The 19555-nt window shown below is 40.8% G+C and overlaps 1 protein-coding gene across 1 annotated transcript; it reads left to right on the forward strand.

Annotated features, from left to right (window-relative positions):
- The first annotated feature begins 1944 nt into the window (after nt 1–1944).
- pou3f1 (POU class 3 homeobox 1) lies at nt 1945–5418 on the forward strand. The gene has a single exon (XM_058053401.2). The coding sequence runs from the start codon at nt 2088–2090 to the stop codon at nt 3216–3218; it is 1131 nt and encodes a 376-aa protein (XP_057909384.2). The 5' UTR covers nt 1945–2087; the 3' UTR covers nt 3219–5418.
- Nucleotides 5419–19555: the final 14137 nt, after the last annotated feature.

The following is a 19555-nucleotide window of genomic DNA, read 5'->3' on the forward strand; positions in this document are numbered from 1 at the left end:
TGTCGTCGCATTTCAAAAATGAACCCTGAATGCTCCTGCACAAACACAATATAAACAACAAAAAGAAAACAAAGTGACATGTTGCTTTCAAAAGATTCAAATGGCAACGCTGAGAGTGGAAAACACATCCATAACAAAATGTCCAGAGTGAGGAGAAGAAGAAGAAGAGGAAGAAGAAGAAGAGGAAAGGAACATGCAGCTGATTGCAGACTTTTAAGGCGAATGCAACAAGAGAGATGTAAGATTTGTTTAAAGCCCCGCATTTCCATTTAAGAACGTGATTGTGTTTGCAAAAGATCCCTTTCAATCCCCCCCCCCCTGCTCTCTCTCTCTCTCTCACACACACACACACACACACTCTCTCTCTCTCCATGTGTGTGTGTGTGTGTGTATACACCCCTTCAGCGTCTCCGAGGCTGCTTTGCAATTCATAGAATTGGTAATTTGCTATTGGGACAAAACGTGAAGGGAAAAATAATCAGATCAAGCAGGAGAAGAGGTAGGTCGCAAGGAGGGAGGAGGAAAGGAGGAGAAAACACACGGCTTCTCACCTCCAAGTGTCTCCTGGAAAAAGGTGCATATATGGAAACAATAGCGCCATAGAGTAGGTTAAAGGGCATTGGGATATCAGGTTAGAGAGGCTATTGGAACAACTGGAAGTGGTTGCTGAGATTAAATAGCACTAAAAAAATGATATATGATATATTGTGAAATTAATCTGTGTGTTTTTGGCAGCTCCTGTATTGGATTGGTGGATGTATGCTTAATATTGTGGCCTGTGTCACAAAATGTGTATTTTGCCTATTTTATAATATTTCTGCAGCTTAATGAGTATAAATTAAAATGTCTGCTCAGATTCCCCATAACACTAACCCACTACACTTCATGACATAATTTGGTAGTTATGACTTATTTGTAATGATTTAGACATAGTAATATACCAGGTACATTTCCCCAAGCATCCATATTAGAATGTTTTTTATGTGCAACTTGCACTTAAAGTTCATTTTTCTGCACCTGAATGTTCATGATGTGACCAATGACCGATTCAAGCAATAATAAACATATACAGATGCCATATAGGTTATTTATAGGACATTTTCCACCCATGTTATTGTTATTAAGCTCGTATTATCAGCTGATAAAACAGTTATCTAACCAGAAGTCCTGTTTTGAAATGATGCACGTGTACCTAATGTTATGGCCTGTGAGGAAAATCAGCATGTTGTCTAATTTTATGCAACATTTCCTTTTTTTCCCAGATTTCCAAGACTACGGATACTAATGACGTAATGGGTAAGTGTGATGCATTTTTGACATACGTATAACCTTCATTGTATGTACTGTGTGTGTATTAGTACATAACAGTGTATTTTCTTGACGGATGCATTAACTTGCAATTCAAGTTCATTTTTGTGCACATTACTGCACATCCACAACATAGGCATTTTTGTGGTCACAGAGCATATAAAATATAATTATCTAACCAGAAGTAGTAATTATAAGTACATAATATAATATATAATGTAGACACACAGCAAGAAGTGCTGTCGGAGTGGCTAGATCTCCAGAATGTGCAAATATGACGAAAAAATGTGCAGAAAATGAGTGCAAATCATGCAATGATGTAAGATAAGGTTATGATCTGGCAAGGTGTTATTAGCATATGTATGTTTATGATAAGCTGTGCTGGTCCCTGACCTGTTTTTTTTTTTTACATTAACATACAACAAAGCCCCCTCCCTCTCTAAAGTGGTTGTATAGACCAAAACAAAACCTGCAAATCCCTCAAAATACCATCAACAGCGACGATAGCAGATAGATAGTGTGTATAAATATAGAGAAAGGTCCCCCCCCGACCCCCCACCCCCCCCATCTCTACCGTGCGCGTAAAGATCAGTGCGCAGCAGCCCCCCTCGCTCATTGAGCGCGTCCCCACGGGCCGCCACCTGAACGGAGCCAATACAGAGGGAGGGGAGGCGTGTCTTCTCGCCGGCCCAAGACCTCCCAGAGCAGCTCCGCTCGCCGACCGGGGCTCTAAAGCCCGCAGACCTCCGAGGCGCTCGTCACTTCTCCAAGTCGGAGCCATGGCGACAACTGCTCAGTACATCCCGCGGAATAACTCCTTACCGTCCAACCCGCTCATGCATCCGGACTCGGACAGGATGCACCAGGGGACCACCTACCGGGAGGTGCAGAAAATGATGCACCACGAGTACCTGCAGGGGCTGGCGGCCACCAACACGGGACACCCGATGAGCCTGACGCACCACCAGTGGCTGCCCACGTCCAACACCGACTGGTCGAGCGGCACCCACCTCAGCCAGCAGGATCACAAAGGCGGCGTGCAGGCGAGCCGGGAGGACCTGAGCAGCGGCTTCCACCACAGATCTCACCTGGTGCACCAGCAGACGCAGGGAGCCCACCACGGCTCCTGGGCTCCCAGCACCACGCACCACCTGTCCCCGCTGTCCCCGGCGTCCGGCGGCCACCAGCCCCTGGTGTACTCGCAGCCGGGATACACGAACCTCAACGCCATGCTGGGCAGCCCCCAGCCGGGCGCCTTGCACCACGGCATGCGGGAGCCCCTCCACGACGACTCGGCCGGCCACGACAGCCAGATGGAGTCCCCCCAGCAGGCATTCAGCCACCACCAGGACCACTCGGACGAGGACGCGCCCAGCTCCGACGACCTGGAGCAGTTCGCCAAGCAGTTCAAGCAAAGGCGGATCAAGCTGGGCTTCACGCAGGCGGACGTGGGCCTGGCCCTGGGCACCCTGTACGGGAACGTCTTTTCGCAGACCACCATCTGCAGGTTCGAGGCTCTGCAGCTGAGCTTCAAGAACATGTGCAAGCTGAAGCCGCTGCTGAACAAGTGGCTGGAGGAGACAGACTCCAACACGGGCAGCCCCACCAACTTGGACAAGATCGCCGCGCAGGGCCGGAAACGAAAGAAGAGGACCTCCATCGAGGTGGGCGTCAAAGGGGCGCTGGAGAACCATTTCTTGAAATGCCCCAAGCCGTCCGCGCACGAAATCAGCACTTTAGCCGGCACGCTGCAGCTGGAGAAGGAGGTGGTGCGCGTTTGGTTTTGCAACCGGAGACAAAAGGAGAAACGCATGACGCCCGTGGGGGTCCCGCACCCCAACATGGAGGACGTATATTCCCAAGCGGAGACACCCCCACTGCACCGCACACTACAGAGTCCCGTCCAGTGACTGACGGAACGCCCCCGTCGCCACCTCGCTGCTCCCACCTCATCCTGGCTGTGCGTACAGAGAGGACAGACAAGGGGGGGCTGTGGAGTTTACACTATTTAAGTTTTGGCTTTTCTCTCAAGACTTTTGGAAAAGTTGTGCAGTTTTAGCATCGGAAGTCCCTCAATTGATGAAAAAAAATGTAAAAAAAAAAAAAATCACACATCTAGGATTAAAAAAATATTCAATTTAAAGCCAGACAAAGATTTATTTACCAAAATTATATGGAGGAGTTGTAAGGTGAATTTATGAGGCGTCATTTGTGGCTTCTTCTCCTCCATGGGGTGGACCGTGAACGCACCACACGCCTGCAAAAAAAAACACTGGAGATGAAAAGTCAGCACTGAGTGAACTGATTTTTTTTATTATTTTTTGTTTGCTTTTTTTATTTGTTTGTTTAAAAAAACATTAACCAGACGTCCAAATTCTGTCTTTATTGTGTGATGTTTGGGTTGGAAATATGCTTTCATCAGGGTCAAATTTGGGAGCAAAAACTGTATCAATGCAGCAGGACGTCCAAGTTCTGATTGCATGCCTTAATAATAATAATAATAATAATAATAATAATAATTTAAAACAAAACATATATATATATGTAAATGATTTCACGTGACCACGTCGAAATTCGCAAGCATCAGACGTTAAACAAATGAATTAAGTGTTTTTATTCTCATTTTCTTCTTTATCGTTTGCATGGAGCACTTACTTTTTTTTGTTATTTGAAGCTGATCTCGTGTTTACAGCTCCCTAAATCCCCACACTTTTCCACAGTGATTGCCCCCCCCCTCCTCCTCCCCACACGAAATGAAAAGTTGGAGCAACTCAGGTAACTTTCAGTGCCCCCCCATCTCCCCCCGTGTGGAAAAAAAACATCCCATTTTGTCTTTTTACAGCCACATTCTTCCCCCGTTGTATTATACTCTTCAAAAATCCACAGGACCGTGAAGGCAACGCGTCCTTTACTTGTTACTTTCAAATCTTATTTATTTGATTTCTTAGTGTCTTTATTTGTGTGTCATCACCAGTCCAAAAAAAAAACGGCAGTGTGCTATATTCACGTACAGATGAGGGATTTTTTTCCAAGAAAAAACGGTGATAATTTAACAAAAAAGGTGATTTTAGAGAAAATGATGCCAGGATTATTTCCAGCGTGTAAATATGTCCAATATGTAAAACTTGTATTTGTTCTGAAATATTTGTTTTTTGTTGTTTTATTATTCTTTTTAATGTTCATTTCTCCGGGCAGTTTTGTACACTTACTAATTCCAAGAAGATATTTTAATATGATTTCATTTATGATGAATCTGACCATTTATAAATATATATTTATTATTTCATGTTTAGTTTTCTTTTTGTTTTTGTTTTGTTGCAGTGGATTTTTAAGTCTCTTTTCTGTTGACTTCATTGGTTGTTTGTTGGTTGCTATAAATGTAGACTGCAAAGTCGCATTTCTATTTATGTTATAGTAATATTTTATTACTTACATAAAAACATATATACAAGAAAACCTATCTGCTTGTTGTCTTCATTATGAGGTGCTCGTCCTTCTATGTTCGTGTTGCATCGTCACAGGCCAGTCACAAATAAAATAAAACAATAATTACTAATTACACGTTAATGAGTTCATGTCCTCTATGATTCAATTACACAACGTGCTGTTTTATAACCGTCAGCATCCACGTTGTTGCTATGCATCTTTGTGTCACCGCAGTATTAAATTGTGCAATCATAACATCGAATTTTTTTTGGTCTTTTGTGATGTAATGATGATGATCATTTTCAATCGTCAAGCTAAATAACATTTTTCATTAAACGCACCATCAAACGTCGACTTATAAGCGTCTGACTCTGAGACAGAAGTGACTGCAGGCTTTTTGTTTTATCCGGGGACAAAATCCAAAATAAGATGAAAAAATATCAGGCCTTCAAGGTAAAAAAAAAAAAAAAACTAAAGCTCGGCCTCAAGTCATGGGCAACAAATCTTTCTATTTTTGCACTCCAAACGTCCAGTTTCTCCCTTTTTGGTGTAAATCAAACGCACCTTAAACGCTCTGCGTGCCTGGCAGCAATTGCTGTTATTTCCATATAAGCAACTTTTAATACTAGACTCGCATTTGTGTGTTTAAAATCACCTCAAACAAGAATTAATTTATCAAAAAATTGCAATACCTATATCACAAATATGCGAATATGTCAATTAGAGTTCGTTTTATTGCTGCAAATAATAAAGATATTGTGTTTACTTGTTTTATTTCCTAGTTTTCCTGTCGTGTTAGTGAACGCTTGCTCATAAAAACACGCAAAAAAGCTGACATATATGCAAAAAAAACTTACATTACAACTTTTTTGATTTGCGTTTTTCATCACTGCAGGCAATGTCCACCTACACTTTTTTTATTTTTTAACAAATACAAATTTTTCTTCCAACATTCACAGCATGATTTGAATCAGCATTTTTGCTTAAACATCCAATAAAAGTATCGAGAAAGTCGTGCAAGCTGAAATGTCTTGTTTGGACTGTTGTGTTGTGGCGGTGGAGTGTTTATCTAAAACATTAAAAGGTGTGTTTGCAGAAGCTGAAGTGGTCCAACTCCAGAGGAGGCCAACGTTTGGACCAATTGGAACCCACAAGAGTGAACCACAGGCGACCCCTGCTGGAACATTTTAGGTATGGCACCCTCTATCCCCAAACCTGCAAACGTGTATGTATTTTTTGCTCAACATTAGGGTCATACCATTAACATTAGATATTGACATTTTTTAAAATGAGTTAGCTTTTTCCAAATTTTGTTAAAAATATTAATGCATTAAAAAATTAATTCAGATTCCCCTAACACAATTGTTTCATTTGATTTTACTTCTCTTTATTTATTTATCTTTAATTCTAGTGTGCTTAAGTATCAGGAAAAGCACTTTATAATTTAATGATTAATTATTTTCAATAATATTAATATCAGCAAATTATAATTGCAATCTGTAACCACACTAATAACCACTAATTAATTAATTAATCCTGAATTATTAGTAAAGGCAGGATCTCTGTTGTGTATCTCATTATCAGTTATAATGTTGTGTTGTGGTTCAGCTGTCCCAACCTGGACACATATGCGTATTTTGCCTCGTTTCTGCTCAAATCGAACCAGTAAAACCTCAAAATGCTTAACTAAAGCAATAAAGGTATGAAAGCAATGTTTATGTGCCATGCCTGGCATTTTCTGCCGGGACACAACCCCCCCCCCCCCCCCCCCCCCGCCCCCTCCTCCAACGCCCCCTCCTCCAACGCCCATGCACCGCTCCTCTGTCCCTTACAGTAGACTTTGTGGTGCTCATGAGCGCCATCCTTTGGCCTGGAGACTCATCCAGTCATACACAGAGGAGATGTGGATTAGTGATGATTAGCAGGGATTATGGCTGGTTAATGGTGGGAAAATACATTAGGAACCATTGGCTGTGGCGAGGGAGGTGTGGGGAGTGGAGGGGTAGATTTCACTCACACTGGCGGATTTGCATTGATCCACAGCAAATGAATGAGGATTAGCAGCATCAAGCTATCTGCCGACAGATAAATAACATTAAGCGTATTATGCGCCATTAATGACACCACAATGCTGGCAATTATGGAAATATGGGAAGAAGAATCATACTAGTAATGATGGGGAGCGCTGGGTGACATGGCGTGCTTGTCATTCTGGAGATTCCGAGCCATCCTTATGTATTAAAGCCATAATGATCTATTTATATATTCATCTTTTTATTCGAGGCGTACGGTATGAGATGCATACACTTTGAGCGGTGCCTTTATTTCATTTATTGGAGCTTTTTTCACAAAGATGCTGTTCATCTTTTGGGTGTTTGGAAACAGTTTTTGTCATAGGAAATTACGTAACTAGAAATAATCTGTTCCGGTGTCAAATGGCATCATAAAGCCTTTATCAACTGCACGTGCAAGCATAATAACAAGTTAAACCCTTAAAATTAAGATATATGTAACTACAATAAAACTGCCTTTGAGGTCATGTGATCAAGGCCTACGAGATTGGAGCAAGCAGTTGACTTCATACATCAACGTTCTTAGCATTTTAAAAGGTCATACAGGTGTAAGAATAAGTTAAACCATTGTTTCATGTGGCAGAAAAAGTCAACTAAAGTAAAAGTACTCACTCCTTTGAGGAAGTGGAGATGAAGGACTGATGAGAGGGAGTCGACATTTATAGCTATTTTTCATGTTCACACAGTCACACAACGGTAAAAGTAAGCACTTGAATAAAAGTAAGCTAAAGTAAAATTACTCTGCCCTCGATGACACATAGGTAAAGCATCTAAGAAGGCAAATCAACTTCATATACAGTGTCAGGGGTTTTGGAACTTTAAAAGCTCACACTAGTATGCAAATAAGTTAAACCATAGTTTAATGTAACCAAAAAGTAAAATAAGTAAAAGTACACACCCCATTGATACATTTTTGAGAACGAATTGCTGATGGGGAGTCGACATCTATGGCCTTTTTCAATTTTTTGACTGCCACGCAACAGTAAATATAAGTTAACTGCTGCTAAATAAAAACAAACATAAGTAAAATTACTCAGCCGTCGATCACGCGTAGGCATAGCATTTAAGAAAATAGTGAGGAAGGTGAATCAACTTCATACACCAGAGATTTTAGCGTTTTAAAAAGTCATAAAAAGTCAAAGTGTAAAGTTAACCCACTCTACTGCTCATCCTCACGAGGGTCGCGGGCGTGCTGGAGCCTATCCCAGCTGTCTTCGGGCAAGAGGTGGGTAGTGCGACAAAAAATAATCACTCTTTTGATGCGCTGTGATGTGGAAGGACTGCTGATCAGTTCAAGGTTTTTTACATCCTCAACTGTAACAGAAGTGTAAGAATAAGCTAATCACAGCTAATGCTAAGTAAACGTTTACGCCTCAATGACACATACGCCTAGAGTTTAAGGAAATGGGGAGGAAGGCCAATCAACTTCACAGATTGGAGTTTTTAGCATTTTGTTATACAGGTGTAAAAATATGGTAAATTGCCATTTGATGCAGCTTTAAAAAAGCAAACTAAAGTAAAAGTACTCTCTTTGTTTTGAGGAGGAGGAGAGGGAGGAGTATTGATGACTCAGCCCCCAATGACACAAAGACATAGTCAACTGCATGTGTCGCAGTTTTTAATATTTTAAAGAGCCATATTAAGTGTAAAAGTAAGTTAACTAAAACTAAACTAAAGTAAAAGTATTCACCCCTTTTGATAGTGTCGAGGCATAGCAATTAAGGAAGTGCAGAGGAAGGCTTGCTAAAGGTAAAGGTAACCATCACACACGTATAAAAACAATTTATTTTTGTTTTTGTGACAGCTCAAATATCTAAGACTTTATCACAACAAATACAACACAAAAAAAATTATGAGGGGTTCCTCTTCCTGTCATGTCTGTTTCTCCTTCCTCTCATGATGCACCTCTGCCACCTGGTGGACTTTTTTATAATGGCATTAAAATTGCTCTCAAGCCTAATTGATTGGTGAGGAGTTGCATCATCACATACGCTAGTGTAAGTGTAAAAAGAAGTTAACTTAAGGGTGATGATAGCATGTGCTTGTCACATTCCATTTTACTTATTTTTTTGATGATTTCATCATTTTGTACTTTGCGACCTAATGGGCTTGGTTTCTGGTTCTATGGTTATCATCACATTTTACGTTAATCTATTTTCATCTTTGATGCCCAATGAGCTCATTGTTTTTGTAAAGTTTTTCAGGTGTATTTTACAACTCATGGTGTACTTTTTTACAAGGCAAGGAAACAGGAGTTCAGAACATTCATAGTCGAGTCCATCCCTTCTAATATTACTATTGTATGGTTAGGGTGATGTTTGGTGGTCAGTTCTGGAGCATCACTGATGTGATATAAAGTTGTAGCATTTATGTAATAAATGCTCCCCTCCCACAGCGAGGAGGAGGAGGAGATGAGGGATGAGGATGGAAGCTGCTTTACAAAAAAAAAAAAGAACAGAATAATGCAGTTTTTTCATCAAAAATTCTCTCTCTTCCCTCTACCTCAAGGTTTCCTCCTCTGAGCTACTTGAAAAGGTGGGCAACAATGTGGCCACACGGAGAAACACCTCGTTAACATATGAAACGCTCCAGTGGTGAACTGGAGGAGACGGGAGAATGGAGAGCAGAGCGGTCGTGTGTTATTTATGATAGCGGGCCTCACAGCCATGCGAGCCCTCCCTCTATCTTCCCTCTCTCTCGCGCCTTCATGTACGAGTGCATCTTCACAAAGTTGCTCCCCTCTCCTCACGGTTGCATCCTGTTTGAAGCGCTCCTTCTGCCTCTTCTGTGGCTTTGAGGGACATTTTAGAGCGCCTCAGGTGTCTGTCAGAGTGACTAACAGTTATAGCTCACCGTCTTGCCTCCCGGCAGCACAAACTTGTTGGGTTGCATGCAATGAAAGCGGGTGCACCTTACAGGACATGCAACTGGAGGAATTACCAGCAGATTGATCCAACTAGCTGGCCTGAAAGGTCCTATATTGGTGTACTTTTCAACTATTTCAAGTATTGTCAGTGTCAGAGGTCCCACAATACTGTAATGGAAGAGTCTTGGCCTTGATGCTAGGATTTAGACCAGGGGTCTCAAACGCCCAAATGTGGCCCGCAGGACACTAGTTTGAGGCCCTCGCCTTGATATGAAAGTTTAATGTTAGTGCGGCCCGCGCAAGTTTGATATGGATGCTGTATGGTATCATGTACCCAGAAAAAATTATTACGTTTGATTAATGTTCATGTTAAAGGTTAAATAACTGTTAATAGTTATCCCCCCTATCCGTGTGGAAGTGGTAAGTTTTTGGCTTTATTAAGTTTAAAGGAAATAACTTGAAGGCTACCGTTTAGGTCGCTAGCTCTCTAGTTTGCGAGTTAGCATGTGTCTCAAGACCCTGCAGTTGTGCAATATGTTGTAAATAAAAAGAGTATAAATGTGACTATAGTCGTGTTTTGTCATGTCTACAGGGCTCTAATAATGCTTTGTTCATTTTAATCTGAAAAAAATAATTTGTCTACCCACCAACTATATGTGGTTTCTTAAGTTTTTATTATTTGCCGTTTTATTATTATTATTATTATATTTATTTATTACTGATTGATTGATTTTCTTTATTCTTGATCTTATTTTGTGTAGATAAATAAAAATTAAGATATTTGAGAACAGTGGAATGTTTTATCAGAGCTTTTCTTGTAGAAAATCGGAACCAAATCAAAGTTTATTCATTTTCCTGATGCGGCCCAGCCTTGCCCAGACCCGAGCTCCAGTGGCCCCCAGGTAAATTGAGTTTGAGACCCCTGATTTAGACAGTTTATAAGTACGTTTAGCAATGGTTCTTGGTGGGTTTGGCTGCCATCACCCTTTAATGAAAAGCGATGACCAAAATTGATTTCTTTTTAAACTATACATCTCAGATATCTTATGTATCTAATAAATAATGTTTATTTATTTCATTTTTAATGTACATAAAAATATGTACTGTTTGTTATTAACTTTTGAACCTGTTGCAAGCATTATATCCCAGCCTCTTTCTTCCTCTTCCTTCTCACTCAAATTGACCATGATGCCCATAAACATGGCATGCAGCTCGAGGAGAAGACAAGAAGCAGAATTGGAGGTAGCAGAGATGAGGATGCTGAGGATTTCATTGGGAGTGACCAGGATGGACAGGATCAGGAAGGAGTACATCAGAGGGACATTACATGTTAGAGGCCTTTGGAGATGAAGTCAGAGAGGCCAGACTGAGATGGTTGGGACATGTCCAGAGGAGAGATAGTGAATATATTGGTAGAAGGATGCTGCCAGGTAGGAGGCGTAGAGGAAGACTAAAGAGGTTTATGGATGTAGTGAAGGAGGACATGAGGAGAGACAGATACAGAAGACGGGGTTGGATGGAGGAGATTGTTTTGCTATGGCGACCCCTGAAGCAGCTCGGGGTGGCATTGTAAGCGAAATGCACAAATGCGAGGTGCGTTCACAGACATCAGGTCATTAGACTTTTGTGGGTTTTTTTGTCAAATAAGTCTCTCACAGTCTGGATTACTCCATACATTTAAATGTGTCTTCTGAATACTTTATATTTGTATTTTCATTCCTTTGGCTCCAAAACCAAAACATTTTAATCAGATTAATCACCGATTTTAAACTAATTGATCATGATTAATCACCATTTGCAACTATGTAAATACAAAAACAACGGTCTATGAGCTTGCTAATAAACGGAAACAGGAACTGGAAGTCAGCTCCATCACCTGTCGATGATGTCATCAGCGGTTAAGTGTAGTTCTTTGCTACCTAACACAGTTAAGCCTCGAGTGTCTGCAAAATAAACCACAATGAGGCAAAAGAAAATTGCAAGTGCCGGCACTTTGATAAATAAGACATTATTTCAAGAAATAACTTAAGTGATGTCAGTCTTGACCGATTTATTTATCCCTTTCAGTCATCATCAGTGTGCATTTATGCACTTTTTAAAATGTTTTCTGCATGTAAAACTATAAAAAAATGTTATCTTCTCAAGCTAGGGGCAGGTCAGAGTCTATGTCCTGGAGAAAGGAGGTTTTTCATTCCTGATGTCAACTAGCGCCGCTACTCGAGGACCTTTTCTCTCATAGGTGGAAGAAACAAGTGAGGTAGACGATACATTTTTCTCACGTTCAGTGCTTATAAACAGGTTCTGTGAAAACATATGACTATGAGAGCATCATTAAAAAGTCATAAAAGGGCACCTTTAAACAAGAACGCTGACCCCCTTAGTGCTGAAATTAGAGTGGCGAAGGTGAATATGTGTGATGCCTTCTTTTGCAAGAATCCAAGGACATGTAGAGTGGGTAATACACAGCGCAAACAAAGCGCTAATGTAATAATAACAATAAAGGACTTATTACTACTAGTCGTAGTATTAGGTCCTTTTAAGACCTTACAACACACGTGAGCTGGAACGTCACAGCTGACAAAGCGCTTTATGCTGCAAGCACAAGGTTGCACAGTTAATTGGAGCGTCTAAAAGGACATGGCACCCCCCCCCCCATGCTAAAGGTTGCACCCCCTCCTGTCTTCCTGTCTTTCTCCTTCAAGCTTGGCTTTTGTCAGCGATAAGGCAAAAAGCCTTTGCGACGGCTCCCATCTTCAATAACAAGGTTTTCTACAGAGGAGAGGGCAGGGAAAGGGAAAATAACATAAAAGACAAGGCCTTGCAGCAGCGTGGCAAACAGCAGGGAAGGCCATCGAGCGTGCACGGTGATGCGTTCAGGGACTTGCTAAGCGTCTGGGACGTTCAAAGGGAAATGTAAAGGAAAAGTAGGAGATATTTCATCTGTGTAGCTTCATTCCGCTGAGCGCCAATATTGTTTCATGGAAATACACAAGTTGTACGTTGAATTTTTCTACCATGTTTATAAGCTTTACAGTCTTTTTCACACATTTTCTATCCCGCTTATCCTCACTAGGGTCATGGGGGTATGCTGGAGCCTATCACAGCTGAGTTTGGGCGGGAGGCAGAGTTCACCCTGGAATAGTCGCCAGCCAATCGCAGGGCTCATGCACATTCTTCTTCCTGCAAAACTTCCAAAATAGTAACTAAACATGCTAATAGCTGTAGCATTGCAGAGAACAAGGGTCTCTTGTATTTTCTTCTTTATTTACGTCTTGGTAAAAATACACATTTTATCCAAGCGGAGATTGAGGGCCAAGAAAATGGAGCATTGCAGCAAAGAACCATTCATTCATTTTCTACCGCTTTTCCTCACGAGGGTCGCGGGGAGTGCTGGAGCCTATCCCAGCTGTCTTCGGGTGAGAGGCGGGGTACACCCTGGACTGGTCGCCAGCCAATCACAGGGCACATATAGACAAACAACCATTCACACTCACATTCATACCTATGGACAATTTGGAGTCACCAATTAACCTAGCATGTTTTTGGAATGTGGGAGGAAACCGGAGTACCCGGAGAAAACACACGCATGCACGGGGAGAACATGTAAACTCCACACAGAGATGGCCGAGGGTGGAATTGAACCCTGGTGTCCTAGCTGTGAGGTCTGCGCGCTAAACACTCGACCGCTGTGCCGCCGTATGCCAATCATTGAAGTCAAAAGTTTGGCCTCACTGCTGTCCAGTATGTCTAAACAGTTGACTGGTAGTGTACATGGTTTTGGACTCTGGGAGCATCTGCAGACTACGTATGCAAGCACGAGGGTGCAAATCCAAGACCATCTCGGAGAGCAAATGCAACCACTCTTCAGTCCATTAATATAAGAACAGTATACTGTATTTTCTGGACTATAAGTCGCTCCGGAGTATAAGTTGCACAATGCCAAAAATGCATAATTAGGTAGAAAAAAAACATACATAAGTCGCACTAGAGCAGGGGTGTCAAAGTCAAATGGACGGACGGCCAAATAAAACATTTGGCCACAAGCCGAGGGCCGGACTGTCCAATCTTCATTAAAACCAAGATTTAACCTACTGAAAACATAACAAATATATTACAATATGATTGGATAAATAAAGCAATATTTTCTTATGACTCTGTCAGTCATTTTTTTTTCTGAACAGACTCTGTCGAGATTTGAGGCTTCGTTTTAATTCCTCGACCTTTTGTAGCCTTTGTTCCATGTCCAGAATCTTGTTTTTGTCTGTGTGTTTTGTTTCATGATGCCGTCTCATATTATATTCTTTCATCACCGCCACACTTTCTCCACATAGAAGACACACAGGTTTTCCAGCTACCTCCGTGAACATGTACTCCAACTCCCACCTTGTCTGAAAGCCCCTGTTTTCACCGTCCACCTTCCGTTTTGCCATTGTTGATGGGTATCTGTAAATTAACTTTTGCTGTTATGCTAATGACTGATGCTGAATGACTGCTGAATAAATTAAGCCGCCTCCCGCTATGCTCCCGCTCGCGCATCCCTGTTGCATTGTGGGAAATGTAGTACAGTTTATCTGCGGGCCGAATCTAATAATAGATTAATATCATCACGCGGGCCAAGTAAAACCTTCTCACGGGCCTTGACTCTGACATATGTGCACTAGAAATTTATTTATTTAACATAATAAATATAATTTATTTTACAAACGACTTGACCAAAATAGACATGTCATCTTGGAAGGCAAGTTTTAACATGAATAAAAGAATATAGAACAGGCTGAATAGATGTAAGATATGCTAACATAATGGTTATTCAGCTACATAAAAAATAAACATAAACAGAAAAGGTGTCCTGTGTTTATGTAACATTAACAGTTTTTTCATTTATAAGTTGCTACGGAGTATAAGTCACACAATGCCAAAAATGCATAATTAGGTAGAAAAAAACATACATAAGTCGAACTGGAGTATAAGTTGCATTTTTTGCGGGTAATTTATTTTACAAACTACTTGACCAAAGTAGACATTACGTCATCTTGGAAGGCAAGTTCTAACATGAATAAAATAATATAGAACAGGCTGAATAGGTGTAAGATATGCTAACATAATGGTTATTCAGCTACATAAAAAATAAATATGAACAGAAAAGGTGTCCAGTGTTTATGTAACATAAACAGTTTTTTCATTTATAAGTCGCTCTGGAGTATAAGTTACAGGAACAGCCAACCTATGAAAAAAGTGCAACTTATAGTCCGGAAAATACAGTATTTTAATAAGTATTATACCATATCTGACTTCCACATTCATCCCATTCATTTCCTTTGCAGGACTGCATGCTTGCTCCAAGTCTAAGTGCATGTCCGTAGATGTCTTGTGCCCATTTCTCTTGAGTCCTCTAACTTGTTATAAAAGCTTGTAACCCACCCTTCTTCTTCTCTACACACACACACATGCCGTCAGAGTCCTGAAGAAATACTTTGCAGTGAGTTGATTAAGCCTCAGACTGGGGACTGCTCGGTCTAATCACATCGGTTCATCCAAATCATCTGTGTACATTTCTAATTGCACAGTGGCGCTGGTCTCCTTTTCATCATCTGCTTTTCATTCCTTTATTCATCTCTCGCTCTCATCTATTGCTATTTAGTTGTCTGGTTTCTGTTGAGGCATTTTTTATTGAGAAAAGACGCTATCAGGTAATTCCAGGTATTGCTTCTAGTGTAGTTCTTTCGATACTATGTGGCTGATATCATGTTGCTGGGTCTTAACTCTGGACAAAGTAGTATTATCCACTGTGTAACACAAGAAGGTGAACATTTGTCAAATTATGGACCCCTAGTGTGTTGCCTTTTTAATAACCCTTAGATGCACAAGAGACTGGACCCTACACTTTTCCATAAGTGAGTCAAAAATGAACCTTACTAGAATCAATGCATTTTTATACCAATTTTGCCATTTTGGTTAGGAATAATCACTTGTATGATATTTAGTATTATATTTAGGACCACACAAGAATGATTTCATGTTAAAAACATCTTAATTTTTCACTTTTTTACATCTTTGAAAAAGAAAATGACCCCGTACAACAAAAATGTGAGGATCCATTGTGTGTTGCATAGGGGATGTGTGCATCACACACCCAGAAGATCTTTAGGCCATACTTGGCTTGCCACCTGGGTCATCAGACATTTCTGGAGCTGGAAACCACATATTACAAATAAACAACATAAGGTGGCCAGAAATATTTCAGTATTGAACAAAGCAAAACTTGTTCTCAATCAGAAATCAATCCACACTCTTTATTGCTCTCTGGTTCTACCATATCTTACTTATTGTGTGGAAATATGGGGTAATAACTATAAAAGCAATCTTCACTCGCTAAATGTACTGCAAAAAAGGTCAGTAAGGATAATTCATAATGCCGCCTACAGAGAACATACTAACTCCTTATTTCTAAAATCACAAATACTTAAACTTGCTGATATAGTTATTCTTCAAACAGCTAAAATAATGCATAAGGCTAAAAATAACCAATTAGCTAAAAATGTCATCCAATACTTCTCTACAAGAGAGGAGAAATATGATCTCAGGGAAGAACTACATTTGAAACACTTCTATGCTAGGACTACGTTAAAAAGCCATAGCATTTCAGTATGTGGAATCAAACTATGGAATGGATTGAGTAAGACCCTCAAACAATGCACAACGATGAGCCAATTCAAGAAACAATACAAGCAGTTGATGTTTGCTAAATACAAGGATGAAGAGTCTTGAACCAGTCATGATGTGCTATACATATCACTATATTGACACTTACTATGGTACCCATTATGTCATTGGATGCTCATATCACCTCGTACTTCGGTACATGGTACATTATTTAAAAACAAAAAAAACTTAAACTGTATTATGGAAAGCAGGAAGTGAACAAATGAAACAGTTACTGATTGTAAAAGTACCAGATGGAGGGGTAGGATTTAATAAGCTTTGCTTCTTCCTACTCCTTTTGGACATGTGGAACTGTGAACTGATTATGTGATGCATTCAATTGTAATCTGATGCATGTTCAAATGAAATAAAACCATTACCATTAATATTACTGCTTCTCCATCATCCAGCATCTGTAGGACCATTTCAGCTGTGTATCTAGCAGCCAAGGCATGGATGAGGAAACAAAAGAGTAATACCCAACAATACATATAGTAATGTTAGCCAGCTAGTATCAGCTAGTTATAAAGTAGGCTAATTTGTTGATAATACTAACAGTCATGAAAGTCAAAGACACATACACAATATTATATGAAGATAATACTTGTTGTATTAGCACTTTGTGTGTAAAATAATATTCCTGAAGGGTGACACTTCTGATATAGTCTGTGTGGTCTACATTTAACTTATTCCTGACAGCCAAAGTTGATAAGAATCAAAGGTTCCTATTGGATTCCATAGAAAATGCATGCAGGTCATTTTTGACCCACTTATGGAAGGTTGGGGTAGTAACACAAAAACAAAAATAAGGTAAGCTAAAAATGTGAATGTCATGATATCAAAAACATGTTTTTTGAGGAATACCTGGAATATGAAATGATTAAAAATTTTAATTACGAAGATATTTCAAGAAAAAAACCTGACCGGGTCATTTTTGACCCACTTATGCATCTAAGGGTTAATTAATTGAAGCCAACATTCATTCATTTATTCATTTTCTACCACTTTTTCCTCACAAGGGTGCTGGAGTCTATCCCAGTTGTCTTCGGGCGAGAGGCGGGGTACACCCTGGACCGGTCGTCAGCCAATCATAGGACACATATAGACAAACAACCATTCACACTCACATTCATACCTATGGACAATTTGGAGTCGCCAATTAACCTAGCATGTTTTTGGAATGTGGGAGGAAACCGGAGTACCCGGAGAAAACCCACGCATGCACGGGGAAAACATGCAAACTCCACACAGAGATGGCCGAGGGTGGAATTGAACCCTGGTCTCCTCGTTGTGAGGTCTTTGCGCTAACCACTAGTCCGCCGTGCAGGCTGGAATGTTGGAGTAGTAACACAAAAACAAAAAATTCTTAAAATGTATAAAAGGTAAGCTGGAATAGCATGATATCAAAAACATGTTTTTTGAGGAGTACCTGGAATATGAAATGATAAAAAATTTTCATTACGAAGATATTTCAAGAAAACAACCTGACCGGGTCATTTTTGACCCACTTATGCATCGAAGAGTTAATTAATGGAAGCCAACATAACGGACATAAAAGTGAATGAAGCCATACTAGCTGATGGAGTCAGTCCTGTGATTGCCCTAAATCAGCTGGGATAGTCTCCAGCTTCCTATGACCCTGAAGAAGATAAGTGGACATAGAAAATGTATGGATCGGAGTTTGTGTTTCTATGGAACTTGTGTGTTTGAAAGTGTCCCATTTGGAGGTCATGTGAGGAAGAAGAAGTGAACAACATGTATGCTCAGTGGAGCTCCAGGCAGGGACATCTACAAAAGAGGTGATGGTCTACAAAGACTTTACTTAATGAGTGCAGACCAATTAAAACGAGCCTTCCTCCTCCTCTTCCTCCGCTTATCGTCCTCGTTCCATGTCCTTCTGTCTCCTCTCCTCCAGTGGCTTGTTATTGATCACCTTTAACCCCCGTGTCAAAAGTAGCATTTAGGCTCATCCCTGGGGCTGAGCGTGTGTCGGCTGCACCCTGCCCCATAAATCATTACTGGGAGGGGCCGGTCTGACTTTCACACACACCCCAAGAGGGTCAAGGGTCATCCACGGTCCCATGGATTAGCGTCCAGACAGCCCCCAGCTTACCCCCTCAACCTCTGTCAATTCCCTCATGAGCCCCTGGCTGTGGAGCCCTTTTTGATTTTTTAAAATAAGACAAATCTCATGTCTGTTCAACGTCCAAAATTTAAAATGATGTCTAAAATGAGAAATGTATGCATGACAAAGGTGGCGCTCACTTTTTGGACATCACTCCTACTCCGTGTTTAACATGTTATCACATGCTGTTGTTGTGATCACGTGGGCTCTATCAGGCCGCTGACAGACATGCGAGGGTGGAGTCTGGAATCGAGACTTTAGATGCAGGCTGATTTTTTTATTTTGCTGATATTGGCCGATATCCAATATCAATGCTGGATCAGGACACCCGTACTTAATTTTTATTTTTGAGCAGATTCTGACAAAATTTTCATAAACACATTGAAGCCACTCTATAGACATTTGAGATCCCTCGCCCATTTTTTTCTGTATTTTTAGTTCCATGTATTATTCATATTAATATTTTTATTTGATTAATTTAATTTGTGGGCGGCACGGCGGTCGAGTGGTTAGCGCGCAGACCTCACAGCTAGGAGACCAGGGTTCAATTCCACCCTCGGCCATCTCTGTGTGGAGTTTGCATGTTCTCCCCGTGCATGCGTGGGTTTTCTCCGGGTACTCCGGTTTCCTCCCACATTCCAAAAACATGCTAGGTTAATTGGCGACTCCAAATTGTCCATAGGTATGAATGTGAGTGTGAATGGTTGTTTGTCTATATGTGCCCTGTGATTGGCTGGCGACCAGTCCAGGGTGTACCCCGCCTCTCGCCCAAAGACAGCTGGGATAGGCTCCAGCACCCCTGCAACCCTCGTGAGGAAAAAGCGTTAGAAAATGAATGAATGAATGAATTTAATTTGTTTTGTTTTATATTTATCAGACTTATTTGCCATGGCTGAGTGGTTAGCAAGTTGGCCACACAGTCAGATGATTGGGAAGAACTGGGTTAGAATCTCCGCTTGGGCATCTCTGTGTGTTCTCCCAAGTTTCCTCCCACATTCCAAAAACATGCTAGGTTAATTGGCGACTCCAAAACATAAAAAATATGGTGGTGGTAGT

Source organism: Doryrhamphus excisus, linkage group LG5 (assembly GCF_037039965.1).
Source record: "Doryrhamphus excisus strain RoL-2023G ecotype Guam linkage group LG5, RoL_Dexc_Guam_v1.1, whole genome shotgun sequence".
Classification (NCBI taxonomy): domain Eukaryota; kingdom Metazoa; phylum Chordata; class Actinopteri; order Syngnathiformes; family Syngnathidae; genus Doryrhamphus; species Doryrhamphus excisus.